Below are 18,380 nucleotides of genomic sequence, written 5' to 3' on the forward strand. Positions count from 1 at the left end.
TTATTATGCATATTTAAATTTTTCCCTATGACAGCTGGGATAGGCTCCAGCGCCCCCCGCGACCCTGAAAAGGATAAGCGGAAGCGAATGGATAGATGGATGGATATTTCAATAAAGCAAAATCAAATAATGTATAGTTGTTTCCTTTTTTAGTCAGGCAGGCATGTAGCTGAGCTTTTGCCCATACTTTTTTTTCCCTCTGAAGTCTGAGGCTCAGAGGAACTCAGGAATCTGGGAATTAGAGTTGGCTTTTCTGGGAATTGGCCCGCAGCTCTCTAAATTAACCCAACCCTCCATCCCTTTATGCATCCCTGGGGTTATCTCATAAGATCCCCACTGTCTCTCCAAATGGCAGATTTCTGCAGCAGGCTGTGCAAAACATGTAGCTGCTGCTTATCTTAGCAGTTCTAATAAAAATAATAATATAGCTAGGCTGCTGTAGTGTGAGTTGTGGCACACCCAAGTATAGCATGGTCTTTCTTTGGCTTTCTTGTTAACTGGCATGTCTGCCTATGGTCCACAGGGAAATAGAACAAAATAGAGATATTTCACCAGCATTAAATTGTTTGTCTTGTTTGCAGGAGTTAAGCTGAGTAGCCTGCTGGGTAAAAAAGGCAGCCTGGACAAGTTGCAGAGTTACTGGGATGTGGGCTTCTTCCTGGGTGCCAGCATCCTGGCCAGTGACAGCACCCTGGTCATCCAGGCTTCTGAGAAACTCTTCAAGCTTAAAGCCCCTATATGGTGAGAACACAATCCGTTCAAATTAGCATGCCAAAAAAATGCATTTTAGACCACTTCCATCACCAACTGTGACTCTCTCTTTGTCATATGAAGTCTGCTCTGCTTCCCTTTGAAACTAAAGCAGCCATCTGTGGCCACTGGCAAACATTTGGTGTATTTGAAGAACAAAGAAAAAAGTCACCAAAAAAAGCCACTTTGCTCATTTGAACAGTATCTCTGTCTTTACATTTTAGATTTGAAGGATATAAAAGCCTGGTGTCGTAATTTTTTGTGAATTGTCAAAAGTGTGGCACAACGCTTCTCCAAAGATAAAACTGAGAACTGATTTTTTTTTTTACACTTTTTATAGCGCATATTCATCTTTAGTCCCCCAAGCTAGCCTGCAAGTCTAGATGTGTTTTAAAGAAAGATGCCACATGAAATTATCCCGTTCACGCCATCGTAACATAATGCCTTCACGGTGGTGGAACATAGTTGTAATTGCCCGCAAGGCATGTGGTAATTTCAGACTTCACACAGATTTTATGATACTTTATGTACAACATGTGGAGGAAAATAATAAAAACGTTTTTTTTTTTTTCTACAGTGCATGAAACCCAGCTGTTTTTTATTTGTTTTAATGCTCTGAAAACCATCACACCAAAATCAGGCTCCAGCATAGAAACGCAGTCATATCTTAAAGTGTTTATTTGTTGGCAATTTTTCTTAAACAACGCTAAAGTTATCTACCGGTAAGGTATTCTCTTTTCTCTGTCTTCATATCACATGTTTTTGTAATTCTACAGTCACACTGTGGAAAACATTGGTTGGAAACTGCGGCGTGAAATTAATGCAACCCTGTCCAATTAACTTGTAATCTTGTTACCTTTAAAAATGTTGCTTTGAAGACCAGGGGACCAGGTCTGCGACCGCTTGGAGTCAGAATGGGACTTTAAAAATGTTGATAAAGCATTAATAAGATGAAGTCAGTCTACAGGAAATTACAATACAACCATTTGGCAACCAACTTGAATCAAGTCCCCTATTACAAAGAGATGTTTCACAGACAAGTTGTGGCCGTCGGCACAGATTGACTCAGACTGAGTGCAATAAGCTGACAGTTTGTCTGCATTTATATATTAGATGGCAACTATTTGCAAAGCAGCCATAAAGACATATACCACAGCAGTAAAGTTGTTTATTTCTGTTATCTGGTAATACTTCTGTTGCTTCCAGGTATTTGCGGTCATTGGTGGAGACCATCTTGATCTTTCAGCACTTCAACAAGCCCAGCGTAGAGCAGCCCTCCTACAAACAGGAGCTGGTGGACTTTTGGATGGACTTCCTGGTGGAGGCGACCAAAAAAGACGTCTCCTCTGTTCGATTTCCTGTAAGAAACACAGATTAACATGAAATAATACATCTGAGTTTTTGTTAAAATGTGGAAACAAAAAAAAATGCAATGCAAGCTCAGAAAATTAAAGGTTTAAAATGTGAAATGCATATATGTCTTGTCCAGGTGTTGATTTTGGAGCCAACTAAAGTGTACCAGCCTTCATATTTGTCCATAAACAAAGACGTGGATGACAACACAGTGTCAATCTGGCACGTTGCTCCTGATGACAAGGTGCGTGTCCCACTGCAGTAAAATCTAATTATTTAAAGAATATATTTGCTGCATAATACTGAGTATAGGTTTATGTACTGTATATATGTATTTTGCTTGCTTTTAATAGGAATATGGGTAACAGAAAGAAAAAAATCTCATTGCAACCATAGAAAAATAAAACAAAATCCTACGCTGGTGCACCTCAACAGTTTGTGCTGGTTTCATCACTCTGTTTTATGTTAGCAAACATACTGATGCTTCCACTGGTTACAGTAAATGATGAACTACAGATAATGTCACATAAGGCGACAAATGTTAGCGAAACAGGAAAGCTGAGATCGTGATCATGTCTCTTGTAGATCTGGGGAGATGCTGTGTTGTGATAATGGACTGTCGCTTCCTGTAATGAAGCTTTATGCCTCTGTCTTCTCGATTGCTTTCATATGTTATTGCTCATTATTCCCAGCTTACACATCAATGTAAATGGTTGCTCGCCAGGGAAGTCATGCTAGTAAACGAACTAAATAAGCACCAATGATATAATCCAGTGGCTAACTGATTCTTATCATAATGCTCGCAATAATGTTTAGTTAACGATTTATCCTGTTGATTTGACTTGTCCTGCAGAACAAGGGGATCCATGAGTGGAACTTCAGCGCCACATCTGTACGAGGTGTCAGGTCAGTGCCTGCAGTCTCTGCAAAGCCTTGTCAAAAGTGATCGCTTATTGGACTTTAAGCAGACTGCAAGCAGAAACTACTATGAAAAGGCTAAAAGGATAAATATCATTAGAGAAAGTAATATTTGTTTCTAGTTCAAGTTTCAAGTTTTATTTGTCATATAGAGGTAACAATGTTACGTCATTACCGGCTACAAAATTCTTAGGTTCAGAGCCCGCTCAATATTGCACATAGGAAAAAAACAAAATTACGCATAAGGTGACACTAATTAAAAATAAAATACACTATATAAATAAAGAAAATATATGTAATTTTTTTTAAAAGAGTAGGATAAATAAATACAGATTACTACAAATACTGGAGTGCCTGTAGTGCAGAGGTAATGGTATATACATGTACAGTGTATACAGTGATTACAAAGACTGGAGGTGGAAAAGGCTTCCAGCCCTCGTGTTGTGACCATGAATTTACCTGGCACTCAGCAGACTCTGGGGACTCACGACAATGTAATGAGCTCTAGGCAAGGAAGGACATTTCCTGAAATATCAAACTGCTCCTTTTAAACAAATGAACACTGAGTTCCTGCTTCCTGTGTGGCTAGAGAAAATTGCTTCATGCCATACCTCTATCTGTCTCCTGTCTCATTTCTGCTCTCGGCTGCTGCATAAATAGAAGCATTAAATGTCCAAAAGTTGTAATTATGCAAAGTGAAAAGCTTTTGAAATCAAATAGAAATGCATAAACATGTATAATAACATTGAGTTGCGTACTAAACAAGCTGATATTTCAGTGTTCAGAAATATATTCAAAACGCCCAAAAAGACACCTGAATAAACCAAAAATACTCCAATGTTAATTCGAATAAAAATGGTGTTTAAAGCCCAGTGCAACATAATAGAAGTCATAAAATTAAGAGTAAAACAAAATCATGCATTTCCTGTTTAACAAGTAGGTGTATCGAAACATACTCAAAAGCAAAAATAAGTAATATTGTAATAACTGCATACAATCTGCAGTTGTAAACACCAAAGCAGAGGTTTTAGGTATGCCCAGTCGCTGTGCTGTCTCTTCACCTCTTGCAGCTTCAGATGGTATCAGAGTGCTCCGGCATTACACAGACAGTTTTTATGATGTCCTTCTCTTTGCCAATTTTTTTTTTCCACAGTCCTCAAAGGAATTCAGTGTCAGATCGGAGAGAAGCTGAGGGCTGTGCTCACATGTTGCTAGGGAACGAGTCATTCTCTGTGCCCACTCAGCCTGCAGACAGTCAGCAGGACACAATGGCAGCCCTGCAGGCTACAATACAACCACACATGCAGGGACTCTGCTGTCTGGTTCAGCAGCTCTGGGCTTGGCATTCTTACTAAGGAATGGGCAATTGCCAATTCCACTGGATAAAAGTTTCCATTTAGTTGGTACAATTGTAGCTGTCCATCTTTTGTGCAGAAATTGAGCATCATCTAACAGCTTATGTGGCTGTTTCTGATGCTGACTTTTATAGGAAACAAACTACAACTGCTGTAGTCCATACTCATAACATTAGATATCTATTGTATATATTAGCATGAAATACTTTTAGAGTGCAGTATCTGGGTGCACAGGCTGCATTTATGAATTTAATTTTTACAAGTGGTTTTACATTTTTAAGTCATTCAGTCAGTGATTCCCAATCAGGGTACAAGTACCCTAGGGGGCTACTTCTGCGGTAGAGCAGGGGTGGAGAAGATTAGCTCTACTGGTACAATTAACAGAGACATTATTGTTTTTCTTGATTAACTATTATCTATAATGTGAAATAGAATGGCATTTATCCAGTTCTGCTGGAATAAGCTAGAAACAACTATGTGGGCAGCTGTTGTGTTGTTGGTGATGTTATAGTGTTAGTGTTATGTAACTCTGGGGGATAAGTCTTTTTAAATTTTTTATGAGGGAAAATAGAGAACTTTTGACCACTGACATTTGTCACATTTACAGTTTTTTATACTCTAATGATGATTTATATTTAAATCTTTAATAATTTAGTATACCACAGTATACATATTATGACGTGACCCTCTATGAGCAAGGACTTAGCAACAGTGGGAAGGAAAAATTCCTTTTACACCAGAAGAAACCTTTGACAGAACCTTTTGGCTGACTTGTTTAAGCTGTAGCTCTCAGTTATTACTGACTGAGAGTATGCGTTACATTACAACTTGAACATGTTAGCTAAAAGTGAAAATGTTTGCTAAATATAATAGTGAAAGAGCTCAGAAATAGTAGTTGGCTAATAAATAAAGAAAAAGTTATAAGTTGGATTACTAAAGCTTTAGCTAGCTTTTATTACTGCTGACTAATAGTGTGCATTAATAATAGCTAAAACTAGCTGAATCAATTTACTTAATCCTTAGCTAGCTTTGAAACCATTGGCTAATATGCATTAACAGTTCGAATTGCTAGTGTATACAGTGAAAACCACAAGCTAACCATTTTTGCTAAATTAGAGCTAGCAAAAAAAACCTGTTGGGTAAAAGTCTAAGGAGCTTGGTAAGGAAAAGCATCTGGACTTCTTCACGTTGCTTGAAGACATTTCACCTCTCATCCAAGAAGCTTCTTCAGTTCTAGGGCCAAATGGTGGAGAGTCCTAGATATAAGCCCTATGGGAATCACACGAGCCAATATGTCTGTGAAAGAGGTCTTTCCAAACTCCTTAGACTACGATGACCTGGATGACTGAGAACCTTCACAGACATATTGGGTAAAAGTATTAACAGCTGAAACTGCTAAAAAAGCAAAAACAAAAGCATTAGCCAAATAGAAACGGCAAACAGCATTTAAATAAGGAATGTTGTCAACAGTATAGATTAACAAATGGCTAAAAGAAACAAAAGAAAATGTTAAATGTTGTTGAAAACTGGGTAAAAATAGCAACATGACGTGGATAAATAGTTGAAAGAGTGACTTAATAGTTGGTATCATTTGAGAATTTTGTGGAATATTCCAGAAGAAACAGTTTGTAGCTATAGCTTCATTCAATGTAAAGCTCACATGTGTTCTAATGTTATTGTGGGCCGTTTCTAACTGAGGACAAACTGTGGACCGTTTCTCCTCAGCATCTCCAAGTTTGATGAACGCAGTGCCTTTCTCTACGTCCTTCATAATGCAGAAGACTTCCAGATCTACTTCTGCACAGAGATGCATTGTAAAAGGTTGGTCTGTGTGTTCTCTCTTACAGATGCAATTCCAGATCTTTAGCCATTTACCATAATAAATCATGTCATAATGTGACTGCATTAATTTAATTTTCAGTTCAGTTCAATTCAGTTTTATTTATATAGCGCCAAATCACAACAACACTTGGCTCAAGGCACTTTAATGTTAATTTAAACTTAATTTAAATGGGCTATCCTATTTCTCTTTCTTTTTTCGTACGGAATTACATTATTGAAATATTCATGTTTAATGAGCCATCCATTGAAATATCAGATAGTGAACAGCCTGAAATGTCTTAGCCATAAGTGTAATTTAGCATCTCTCTGTTCTCCACATTCAGTCAGTCTGCTGTCATTACAAAAAAACACTGAATCAAAGTAAAGGGTCGGCACAGCTTCACACCTTTCTTCATTGTAATGACTTCATAAGTAGCGGCTGTAAAAGTGATAATGCACGTGTGGCTCAGATGAATTGATCAATTAAGACCACCGCTCTCACAATTGGACCCATGCTTAATAACCTAATAACTTAACACTAATGCCATCCTTCTTTTATTGAGCCAGTTGTAAACCCTTTACAAAATGATGTTTTATTAATTAGCGGGACCCACATTACATTACCTTACATACAAAACGATTGTGGAGAGGAGCAGTCGGGGTTGAATCCTTATACCTATAACAATTTTCACATGTGCATTCCAAACCTAAAGCTATCTAGACTTGCCCAACTGCCCCATATTACCTGTCTTTGTTCAACTTGTGAGAAAGAGCAAGTGGAATAATGTGCTCCAACTTTTGAGTTGATATGTAAAGACAGCTTATGGTTAATGGGCAATCTGCTTCACCTTTACTGACACAAAGCCTGATGATTCTCCTTAAAACACAGGTGTTATTGAACTGATTAATTCTGAAAGATTTCACAGCAAATTGTAAACTTAAGTCATTTTCTTACTTGAATTTAGGACAAACAGGATCAGGTTATGCTCATTTATACATCTGAGCCTTCTCATATATGGAATAGAGCAGGAAATGTTCTGCATCAGAAACGTTTGCACATCTGGAATTACGTTCCATGTTTACTTACTGACAGTGCATACAGAAGCATACACTAGCAGTGAATGCACTAAAATATTAGCTGAACTTTTCACACACTGGACCAATCAGACATCAATTTTGTACTATGTAATTAGCAGGTGAAAGAAAGAAGTTAAGCTCCATGTTGGTTGTGCCTTTCTCATCAGTAGTTTGAGTGTTTCCCATCAGTCCTGCACTCAGGTGCGAAGTTTCGTGCCTTCCTGATCACCACAAATACACCTTGTTTCATTTCGACACCATCTTCTTCTTCACTAGCTGCTATGTGAAGCACTGAGTGTTCAGACTTGTGATTTTCACATATGAGCCTTCCGTGCTCTTCCAGTTCCATTATCTGGAGTGTGAGAGTCAGTGAGTCATGCCTGACTCACGCCTGCTGTTGTTATGATGCTGCTCTCATTTTAACAGCATCGACAGTAGGATAGGAGTGGTGAGAAGAGGGACGAAGGAAGGGAGGGAGAAATAGATGAAAGACGGTGGGAAGAGGAAGAGACCCAGACTGAATGCGCTTGTGCATGTGTGCACACACAAGCGCACGTGTCACTAAACACCTGCAGGCATGCGGTGTGTGACAGCATGACGAGGCAGCGTATTAATTCACAGCTTGTGCGCTCCGAGAGTGGAAAAGGTCATTGTATGTATGTATGCATGTGGGAGGTGTGCATGCAAACACGCTGTAACCCCTTCTGGATAAAAGCACCATCAAAACAACACCACTCAATAACAATATGCACAAAATGGATTTCTGACAAATAATTCCATATGTTTGTGATTCTGAATTATGTTAGCTATTTAAGTACTATATATATAAGCTCCATAATGTCTTTTTTGTTAGGGGTTCACCTAAGACAGGTATTGTTGCTAATACAGAGGCAAACTGTGCTTGATTGCACTTAATGGCCTTATTTTTATTTGCATTTTTTCTGTTTTGGCCATCTTTGACAAGCAAAATGCTTCTTGCAGCACAAATAAGTCTGATTTTAGCTATCAGTGCCAACAGGGAGATGTTTACAGCATATTGTTGGCCTTAAAAGGCTTTTTTGGCCTTATTGTAGAAAGGTTATATGAGTGGAAAGCTGATGTGACGTTGCAGTTTTCAGTGCAGGGACACCAATATTAAAAATCTTTTTCTTGTTTAACTTTGTTTTGTTTTTTTATATGAGTGGAAAGTTGATTTTCAGTGCAGGGACTCCAATATTAAAAATCTTTTTGATGTCCTGCACGTGTTTTTCTTGTTCCTATCACTCTAGTCAAGCCCATAACTCATATTCTATTTACCCAACATGGACTCATTCTAGAATACTGAAAAACTGAAAGTCAAGGTCTTTGTTTCCTTTTCCGACTCTCTTGAAATGCCAAAACATACCAACTTTTTCTTATATTGAATGAAAGGCATTCCCATGTGCCTTTACTCTGTGCAAGTGTTCATTTAATATATGTCACGTCTTCAAAATAATGTCAAATAATTCAGTCTTTCTAAATGTATAAATCTTTAAATGTAAAAGTGTTGAAAGTTGCAGCAATGTAAAATGCCACTGTTACGAGTTGCCGAAGTTGTGTTAAATATTATGTACATGTTATCAGCATCGTTAAACCGACTCTGGTCTTTTCTTTGGCAGATTTTGTGATCTGGTCAACAGCATAACAGAGGAAGCCTGGAAGTGTCCAGAGGAAGGAGAATGTGACACTGATACCTTAGAGGTGATTATTTTCGTGATACCAAAACACTTCCTCTGAACATAATGTTCATAATGTTTCCTAAATTAATAATTCTGCAGCTCTACCTCCAAGCACTGTTAATGAGAATGAAAAATTCACAAGTTCATTATTCTGCATTGTTTAGTCGCATCCTGTTGTGTTTCTGCGGTGTACTTTGCCTGCTTTTAAAATGCCACAGGAAATATGATACGATGTTGTCATGAAAAGAGACGAAGTGCTGACAGTAAAAACAAAACCCATCTTTCAAAAGATAATTAGGGCTCTTCTTCTTTACTGACAGCCTACCGACTCTTTTCATGCAGCATTTATTACTCAGTTATTAAACGGTGAACGACATGTTTTTGCTCTTGTTTGATCAAATCCCCCATCTAGTTTTTCTAATCCAGTTCGGCACAATTTGCATGATAATAACTGGATTGAAACTCAGCTTTGAACGCTCAGACAGGAACAGTAGCCCGCTGGGATAAGGCCTGGATTTTGTTCATGTGCTTTGTGTGACAGCGCAGAACAGGCACCTGCTGTTGCGTTCGCCTGCCTTATACCAGCAGAGCCTAGGGAAAAGAATAAGCTAATTACGAAAAATGCTGCCGCACCCATCTTTGACTCAGCATGGCACAGATCAAATGACTAACAGGTTTTTCTCAGGGGGATTTTTATGTGTGTGATGCAACTCTAATCAGCCTGCACTGAGGGACGGTTAGTCTTCAGCTTACACCGTCCCTTAAGAACATAACACAAAATTGGGCTCTTGAGGAGTCGTCGTAAGCATTACTCACATTTCTTAGAAAACTTTGATTTTGAGGTGTTTTTAGGGGGAAGGAATCAGTGGAACAAAGCTAAGGAAATCGTGTTAAGAAGAAAAGAGCCTTTATTAGTTATAAAAACTCAATCAGACGTGTTTTAAGGGAGTGAAAAGACTTGCTGATTTCTTTCATTCGTGCAACAGGTGCCAACCCGGTTCAGCAACAAGAGAATATTCATTTATGAAACAGTTATAACATAAATATAACAGTACAGTGGCAACACAGAAAAACTGGTTTACTATGTTCAGATTTAACTCGTGCTTTACTCATTAAATCACTTTTATAGCTGGACTCTATTTTAACTATTAACTATTCTAATTTATTTCTCTTTTTCATTGTAAAAATGCATGGTGGGTGCATTTCTTCTGGTCAGTGGATAGTGACATTTAGTAACCTCATGTTTTGGGTAATGGGATTTTGCTTTGATTCTTTATGGCAAATACCGTATATATTACTATTTATTTATTTATTGATATATATTTTTTAAATGACAGTTTGCATGTTTCTCTTGTCTCCACAGTACGACTATGAGTATGATGAGCACGGAGAGCGAGTGGTTCTGGGTAAAGGCACATTCGGAGTGGTGTACGCCGGTCGAGACCTCAGTAACCAGGTCCGACTGGCCATCAAAGAAATACCAGAGAGAGACAGCAGGTCAGAAAAACAGCCATTGTGGGGGGGGTTTGTTCTTTGTGTTTTAGTAATCACAGGGGAACAATGGTGCAATACGCATGGATGAATGAATCATTTCTATTGTGGTTTGCCACAGTAGCAGGAAAGTCTGCCAGTGGTGATATTCCTGTTACTCAGAGGATGAATCCTGTTTTTCATGACCTTTGCTGTAGTGCCAAGTCTAACACTGGCTCATAATGTAACTGGTAGACTGATGAAGAAACGGCTGTGTTCAGTGTTAACCACATAAACTTTATTTGGGCTGGCTGGTCAAGCATATTAATGGTCAACCAAGCATATTTGGTAGTGAAAGTTTTAGCTTTCTTTAATTTTATTAATAGAATATCCAGCTCTTATTTTGAAAAATCAGCAAGTCAGCTAGCTCGGTCGTTTCTGTCTAGTATTACGTGACTGGCTCACAGGCCAGGCAACTGTTGTAGGGACATTTCATGTCCTGTTACACTGAGCTTACCTAAGCTGCAGAATAAGCACCACTGTTGGCAAACTCACAGGAGAGATTGTGACAAATAGTGGATTACAATAATCATCAAAGCACTTGGTTATTAAGAAATTTCAATAGGGGCACTGTATTAAGATAATATGTATCATCTGTTTATTGTACTGCACAAAGATTGAATTTCAGCCCAAATGTTAACAAGTGTCACAAGCTCTGGAGTGTCATTAAAAATTAGTCCTTTTCTCTGGCTGAGAGTGCCAAGCTCAGTTCAGCTGTGTCCCTGGTGGTGTCTGGCTCTCATAGCCTGGTATCCAGTTGAGTGACTGGTTAGTGGAGAGCTGTGAATGCAAACTCCCACCCTCTGCCTTTTTATTCCCATCACTGTCTCTGCTCGAAATGCTTGTCTCCACATAGTTCCACCTACTCATCTCATACTGCAAGACTCTTTTGCAGACTAGATGATTTCACACTTTGTTCCTCTAATCACATCAGCAAGCCAGCAGGGCGCTCAACTGCAAAGAATGTGGAGAATTTGGGTAAATAATTCACAAGTGGAGTGAAATCTCAAGATAGGAAGAGAAGGAGAGAGAGAGAGCGAGAGCGAGAGGCAGGGTGTGATTCATGTAGAGAGCTGAATGTGAAAAGAAATTGCTCACGGGCATTTCTTCCTAGTACAGAGGTACCTGTTGTTCTGGTCAGATATCAGGACTTAGCTTCGGTTTGATTTTCTGGTTTAATCTTTTATTTCTCAGTTTGTCTTGTTTTTACCAGGTTTATTTTACCTGAAGGAAAAAACACATTAGCAGGACACCGCCACAAGCAAAGATAGTTACTTATTTTAACAAATCGTTGTTTTGTGCAGAACAAATTGTCTAATATATGTTAAAAAAAGAATTTTTTTTACATAGATTTTAGCTCTTACATTTACTTCCATTGTTTGTGGTTTACACTATTTGGCTAACAAGTAAAACATTCCCAGTTTGATCGGATCCCTTTGGGGTTACATCTGGAAGGGCATAAAGCATTAAAAAGTCTGCCAAATTAAACATGTGGCGCTACCTGCTGTAGCTCAACTAATAACACAATCACCTGTTTGAATAAAGAGAGTATTTGTAGACTCACGAGACACCAACACATCTGGCTATTTAAGTGTGCTACTAATACACTTACCTTCAACTTTACTATGATAATAACTAGATGTACCTGCTGCTATACAGTTCAAATCAGCTTATATGTTTCCCAATTTGGCTGTTGATTGACTCCTCCACGTTTGCTGTTAGTAACTGACCCACAGATTTCTGTTCAGGATATAAAGAAACTAGAGATGGCACGATACCACTTTTTTATGTCCGATACCGATATCATAAATTTGGATATCTGCCGATACCGATACGAATCCGATATAGTGTGTTTTTTAATCAATAAAATTTTTTAATATCTTGCTGCATTTTGTATAAGTTTATACTCAAGTTTAAATAAATAACAACACTAAAGCTATTCTGTTAAACCTGTATGTAAAAAATACACTGCGCCCAAAATATTTCATAGTTCAGCAATACTGATCAATCTAATAAACTTAAACCTGCTCCATCCTCCCTATTCTGGTATGAGTACTATACTAATAGGGTTGCAAACTCCCAGCAAAAAAAGAAAAAGGGAACCACCCTCCACCTCATGATGCTTAATCGATGTAATCAAAATTAATTTGATGCAGGGGGGAAAATGCACAAAAATAAATTATTTTTCAAGAATAATTAAATAGATTCAACATCTTTCTTCAACAGAATTGCAGACTGCACGGATGGTATCTTCCGGAAGGAAAAAGTAGTATAGCTTACTATATTAGACTTAACAGTTACTATATACAGTAATGGACTTCTATATATTTTACATCAGATTAAAACTTTGGGTGTAAGAGTCAGATAATTATTTATTAAAAGCTAGACATTTTAAATGAGAATAAGAAAGAAAAGTATGTCTTTGTGCCCCCTTTTGCCTGTTCATGCCCTATCGGCCCCCCCTGGCTACACTTTACTCGATCCGCCCCTGCACAGTTACCAGCGGTCAGCTGCTAGAAAAGGATCCTGGTGTAGAAAGTAATATTAAATAAATTCTAACAACAGCATATCAAGCTTAAACGTGCTGCTGTTGTTCAGCCGCTGGTTTCCTCTTTCTGGTGAGAAGTGGGCCAAAAACAAACAAGAGAGACGGACTCGCGACAGAAAAGCCGATCAGCTGATCATTAAGCAGTTTCACGATTGAAGCAGCAGCAGGAGAGGGAGAGAGAGAGGCAGTCGCTCCATATCTCGGTTGTTAAGCTTAACGTGGGAACGCTTTACAAACATTCAGAGATGAACTTACACACTTGCTTTACTTCTCTCTGGGATAACTTCCTCGGAGATGAAATGCTGGTTTGCTAGCAAGGCTACAAATACACACAGCTGCTCTATCACGTGATGCATACTGCTGCTACGTGCTACAGTTATGAGCCGAGTTACGCCGTGTAGCAAGTTTTGTAAGGTGCTTTTGTGATATTTAATGGATCGGATTACATTTTTTATTTCTCACCGATATCCGATCCAGTAATTTGGGTCAGTATCGGACCGATACCGATACGTAATATCGGATCGGTCCATCTCTAAAAGAAACATGTACTGTTACTTGTTTTTACACAGGTACTCTCAACCACTTCATGAGGAGATCGCCCTCCACAAGCACTTAAAGCACAAGAACATTGTCCAGTACCTGGGCTCGATCAGCGAGAATGGCTTCATCAAGATCTTCATGGAGCAGGTGCCTGGAGGTGAGACGCTTCCCGATGCTGTGGAACTGTTAGAACTTAATTGTCCTGAAATAATTTTTATTGTCCAAATAGAGGGAAACCAGTATGAAACAAAATAAATTTTTTGATGTCAGAATGTGTTATTTCCAGTCATACTTACACTAACAGTAAAAACACTGTTTGCATTTATAGATAAGATGGGTGATTTGCAGAGACGTAGTATAAACCTGTACATAATGGCCTTAGTCCTCTGCTGCTAATCTCTGCTGAGAGTGAGTATATTGATCATTGTTGTACTTTGTCCGCTGGTGTTCAGGGAGTCTGTCTGCACTGCTGAGGTCCAAGTGGGGCCCACTGAAAAACAATGAGCCCACCATCGGCTTCTACACACGGCAGATCCTGGAGGGGCTCAAATACCTGCACGACAACCAGATTGCACACAGAGACATCAAGGTAACAAAAGAAGGGTTTTTGCAGAGTTAACAATCTGTTGGTTCATCTTTGTGACATCTGCAGGGTCATTTTCAGAAAGACTTTCTATAGATAATTGGGGGTCGTAAGCATAGACTGCATATGAAAGATGGATTGAACAATTGGACTGTGGAGTATTAGTTTTTTGGAGCCAGCCAACAGTGACCATGTTCAGGTGAAGGGTTGAAGCAGAAAGTAATCAGCTAATGTTATCAAGCTGCACTCATACAAATTATGATTATTTAACATGGTGGTCAGTGGAGATTCATTTGTTTTTGCAGCCAACCTCATATAGCCATTTGTGAAACTGCAGCTTTTTACACTCATGTTAAAGCCCAGGAGTTTCAGACAAAATAAACTCAAAACATCTTAAATTTGCTCTCATTGTTTGCACTTTACAAAGTGCACTACATTGCCACAGCACAACTTTGCACAAAAAAAAGTGTGTAGGACATGGTGCATTTTTAACCTTTACTTTAGGTTTAGTAAACAGAAGACCTAGTAAGTGTAAGAGCTACATTAAGTCGACAAACATGCACCAACTACAGCAACTCGAGTTCTGTCAGCAGGAAAAGAAGAAAGTGCCGTGTGACAGACAGATGATCTCTGCGTGGTCTGCTGCAAAAACACTAGCTGAGAAATGAAAGAAACACTTTTAGTTCTGATCAGCTTCATACTCCTTACATGTTTAATTTAGCACCTCCAACTTTATGAAACATTATCACTATCATACTTTGAAGCACATTCTCATTCCTAACGAGTCAACTGATGGTCAGAAACCTCTTCTCTCCTCTTGTGTATTTGCAAATAGTGCTTCAGTATTGTCTTTTTTGAGGCACATCAAGCCCCTTTCCTTTCTGTGTCCAAAATGAGGAACAAGAGGTGACACAATCACACAGACCTCTAACCAATAAAGTTTTAGGAATGTCTGGAATCAGATGTGTTTATATAGTCAATTTGTTTTGCATTTTATTTCACGTTTAAATTTGTTTCCTGTCACTGTTTATGCACATGTTCAGGTGTAGGGGGGAAATCATCCATGTCTGCACCAAGCTTCTCTGATATTTCCTTGATTACCACAGTTATACACAGCAGTCAGGGCATGAGCAGAGCAGCTTTCTGTCACTAGTCCTGACCAAACGTCTTCATAAGATGAGTTGGAACCTTTTAAAGTCAAAGTTTTAAAACACTCACAAACTCAGGTTAACACTCAGGTTTTACTTGCTACGAACTCATTAAAAAGGTGCCTTTGCTTCCACTTCAAGTGGTGGTGAATTTGACAATCTTTGCTATAAAAAAACCTCCAAGAGATAAATGATTCCCCAGCAGTCTGACTTAATCAGATCAAACAGAAACCTTCTAAATTTGGAATTCAGAAAAGTCTTTTTAGCGCAGAATTGGTGGTGTTGCTCTGGACAGATCTTTTTCACTTGGCAGCAGAGGATGCACAGTATCTCAAAGAGGAGGACGTAGAAGTAAAATGATATTTAATGCACATATGGATCTCTGAATGTTTTCAAACTGCAAACTTTATCAGAAGAATACAACACATTTGAGGAATGTAAACATAAAAACGGGAAAAAAATCACAGTACTCATCCGCACAAAAAGTAATCAGATGTTGTTTTTTGGAAAAAGAGGAGCTTTCAGAGTGACGTGATTCGGCTCCTGCAGAATTTCAGTTTTTAGGGCGTGTTAAAACCTTGTTTGCTTGTTTGTAGTCTGTCTTCCATGTGACTGTTTGCACAGCCACTTTGATTTGCTGCAAATGCATTCAAAGAGCATCCCAGCTGCTCACACCATTTTCTTTGCTAGCCCATTGGCTACAACAGGAATTATTTTTTTTAAAGCAAGGGCCGCTCCCTTTTTTATCTCACTCAAAGCAAACCAACACTCATAACATTCCCATCGTAGGTAGTCATTAGAGTTAGAAGACACATCCTTCTGATTTAACAACTCAGTCATATAAACTTCATTAGCACCACATAAATGTTAATCACCCTGTTTTGGCTTAGAGCTCCTCCTCCTCCCACACATGGTGTTGTAACCTACTGTTTCAAGATTTGCAAGCATCTCACGTCATCAATGCTATCACGGCTTTGGAATTTGGTGCATCTGTTCTGATGAATGTCTTTTCAATCCACAGGGTGATAATGTACTCATCAACACCTACAGTGGCGTCCTGAAAATATCCGATTTTGGCACATCCAAAAGGTTGGCTGGGATCAACCCCTGCACTGAGACTTTCACAGGTACATGCCAACCCACTATCTAGATTCTCTTCCCCATAAGCAAGCCAGTATGAAATACTTAAGCCAAGTAGAGTTGTCTCCCCTGTTGTGGGGAGACTACTAGAAAACTTTATGAAACATCCTTTGTTAAAATTTGCTCAGTAGTGTCTGAGTATCAAGCCTACTGCTGTTGTTTGATTGTGACTATTTCAGAGCAGTAATCCCATTTAAGTCCTTGGACAGTATTTGATATTACTAAAAATAGCAGGCTGTTCCTATTTAGAAACTCTGGCTTTGGCTTGAGTCTGCAGTTAGATCAGCCTCATATGTAGACCTGTAATGTCAGCACTGCAGTTGCCAGTTGTAGCATAGTTTGACCTCTGGAATTAGAGCATCTGACTGCTGCTCGAGGCAGACGGGGACTTACCCTGGAAGGCGGAGCTCTTTCAGGAAACTGGGCTACTCCTTGTTCTTAACCCACGCCTGCTATAAATGTGTGCTTGCCTGTTTTTAGCTCAGTACACAAGCTTTAAAAAGCAGCGGATAAGCAGCCTGCAGGCTATTATTAGAACAAAAGACTCCCTTCAGCGTGGACCTGAAAATGTTGCTTTGGACTGAGCTGTGATTAACTGACACCACTAAAACTCGTTGCTGTTTCTCACATAAGGCCATAAGCCTCGTTTAATCTTTTCTAACCTGATTGGCAATTTGCAGGAATTGTGTCATCACTTTTTGTTAGCTCAAATTGAAGCTATTTTTGGCATTTACATCAGTTCTTTCACAACCCTGCTGACGCTACTTTTACCTCACACAGACATTATCGGTTTATGAATATGATCAAAAAAACAAAAGCCAGATGAAAGTTATTTTTAGTAGTTTTTGTTGGAGCTCTGCAGTGCAAACCGGAAGAGTTACCAACAGCAACAGTGATTTCATCATTAGTGTTATACAAGCTCCAAATTCCCAAAAAGTTGGGACCCTTTTTAAAATGTAAATTAAAAAAGAACACATTGATTTGCAATTCTCAAAAATCCATATTTTATTCGTAATAAAACACAGAAAACATGTCAAATGTTTAAACTGAGAAACACGGGAATAAGCTGGGATATGGCTATGTTTACCAGTGTACCTCTCTTCTTATAAAAACCATCTGTAAACATCTGGGAACTGAGGAGAACAGCTGCTGGACCTTTGGGAGAGGAATTTGGCCTCATTCTTATCTGATATAGCACTCAAACCGCTTAATAGTCTCAGGTCTTTCTTGTCATATTTTTTATTTCATGATGTTGTAATAGATACAGTTTGAGGTTTAGCATTGTCTTGCTGAGATATGCAAAGTTTTCCCTGAAAAAGACATCTGGGATTGGAGCATATGTTGCTCTAAAATCTGTATATACCTTTCAACACTGATGGTGCCTTTGCAGGTGTGCACACTGATGTTTCCATAGGCACTAATGAACCTCTATCATACTGTAAGTGCAGACTGTTGAAATGTGTTCTAAAAAAGCTGGATAGTCTTTTCGTCTGTATAGAGGACGCTGCATTCATGCTTTCCAAAAAGATTTTAAAATTTCAATTCATCTGAGCACACAGCAGTTTTCCTCTTTGCCTCAGTCAGTTTTAAATAATTTTGAGGCCAAAGAAGGCAGCAGTGTTTCTGGATCATAGTCACCATGTCAGAGTCATGCCTGTTTTTAATGCTGCGTTGTTTGAGGGCTCAAAGATCACAGGCGTCTAATATTGATTTTCAGCATTGTGCCAAGCACACAGAGATTTATCAGCAAATTTTCTGATAATATTTAGTACTTTACATGATGAGATATTTGAAGTCTTTGTTATAATTTTGAAATTGTTCCACAAACCATCTGCCCATCTTTGCTTCTGAGAAACTCCCGTCATGTTACTGAACTGTTACCAATTAACCCAATTAGCTGTAGAATGTTCCTGCAGCTGT

The 18,380-nt window shown here is 38.8% G+C and overlaps 1 protein-coding gene across 1 annotated transcript in view; it reads left to right on the forward strand.

The window, feature by feature from the left end:
- Positions 1-18,380, forward strand: part of map3k5 (mitogen-activated protein kinase kinase kinase 5) — a 93,425-nt gene that overhangs the window by 60,389 nt on the left and 14,656 nt on the right. The window contains 10 exon segments of the mRNA XM_085132425.1: positions 582-741; positions 1,957-2,110; positions 2,240-2,347; positions 2,957-3,009; positions 6,102-6,197; positions 8,912-8,993; positions 10,335-10,468; positions 13,619-13,746; positions 14,042-14,178; positions 16,342-16,447. Of these exon segments, the coding sequence (XP_084988551.1) occupies positions 582-741; positions 1,957-2,110; positions 2,240-2,347; positions 2,957-3,009; positions 6,102-6,197; positions 8,912-8,993; positions 10,335-10,468; positions 13,619-13,746; positions 14,042-14,178; positions 16,342-16,447 (1,158 nt within the window).

The sequence above is a fragment of the Neolamprologus multifasciatus genome, chromosome 15 (genome assembly GCF_963576455.1).
Source record: "Neolamprologus multifasciatus chromosome 15, fNeoMul1.2, whole genome shotgun sequence".
Classification (NCBI taxonomy): domain Eukaryota; kingdom Metazoa; phylum Chordata; class Actinopteri; order Cichliformes; family Cichlidae; genus Neolamprologus; species Neolamprologus multifasciatus.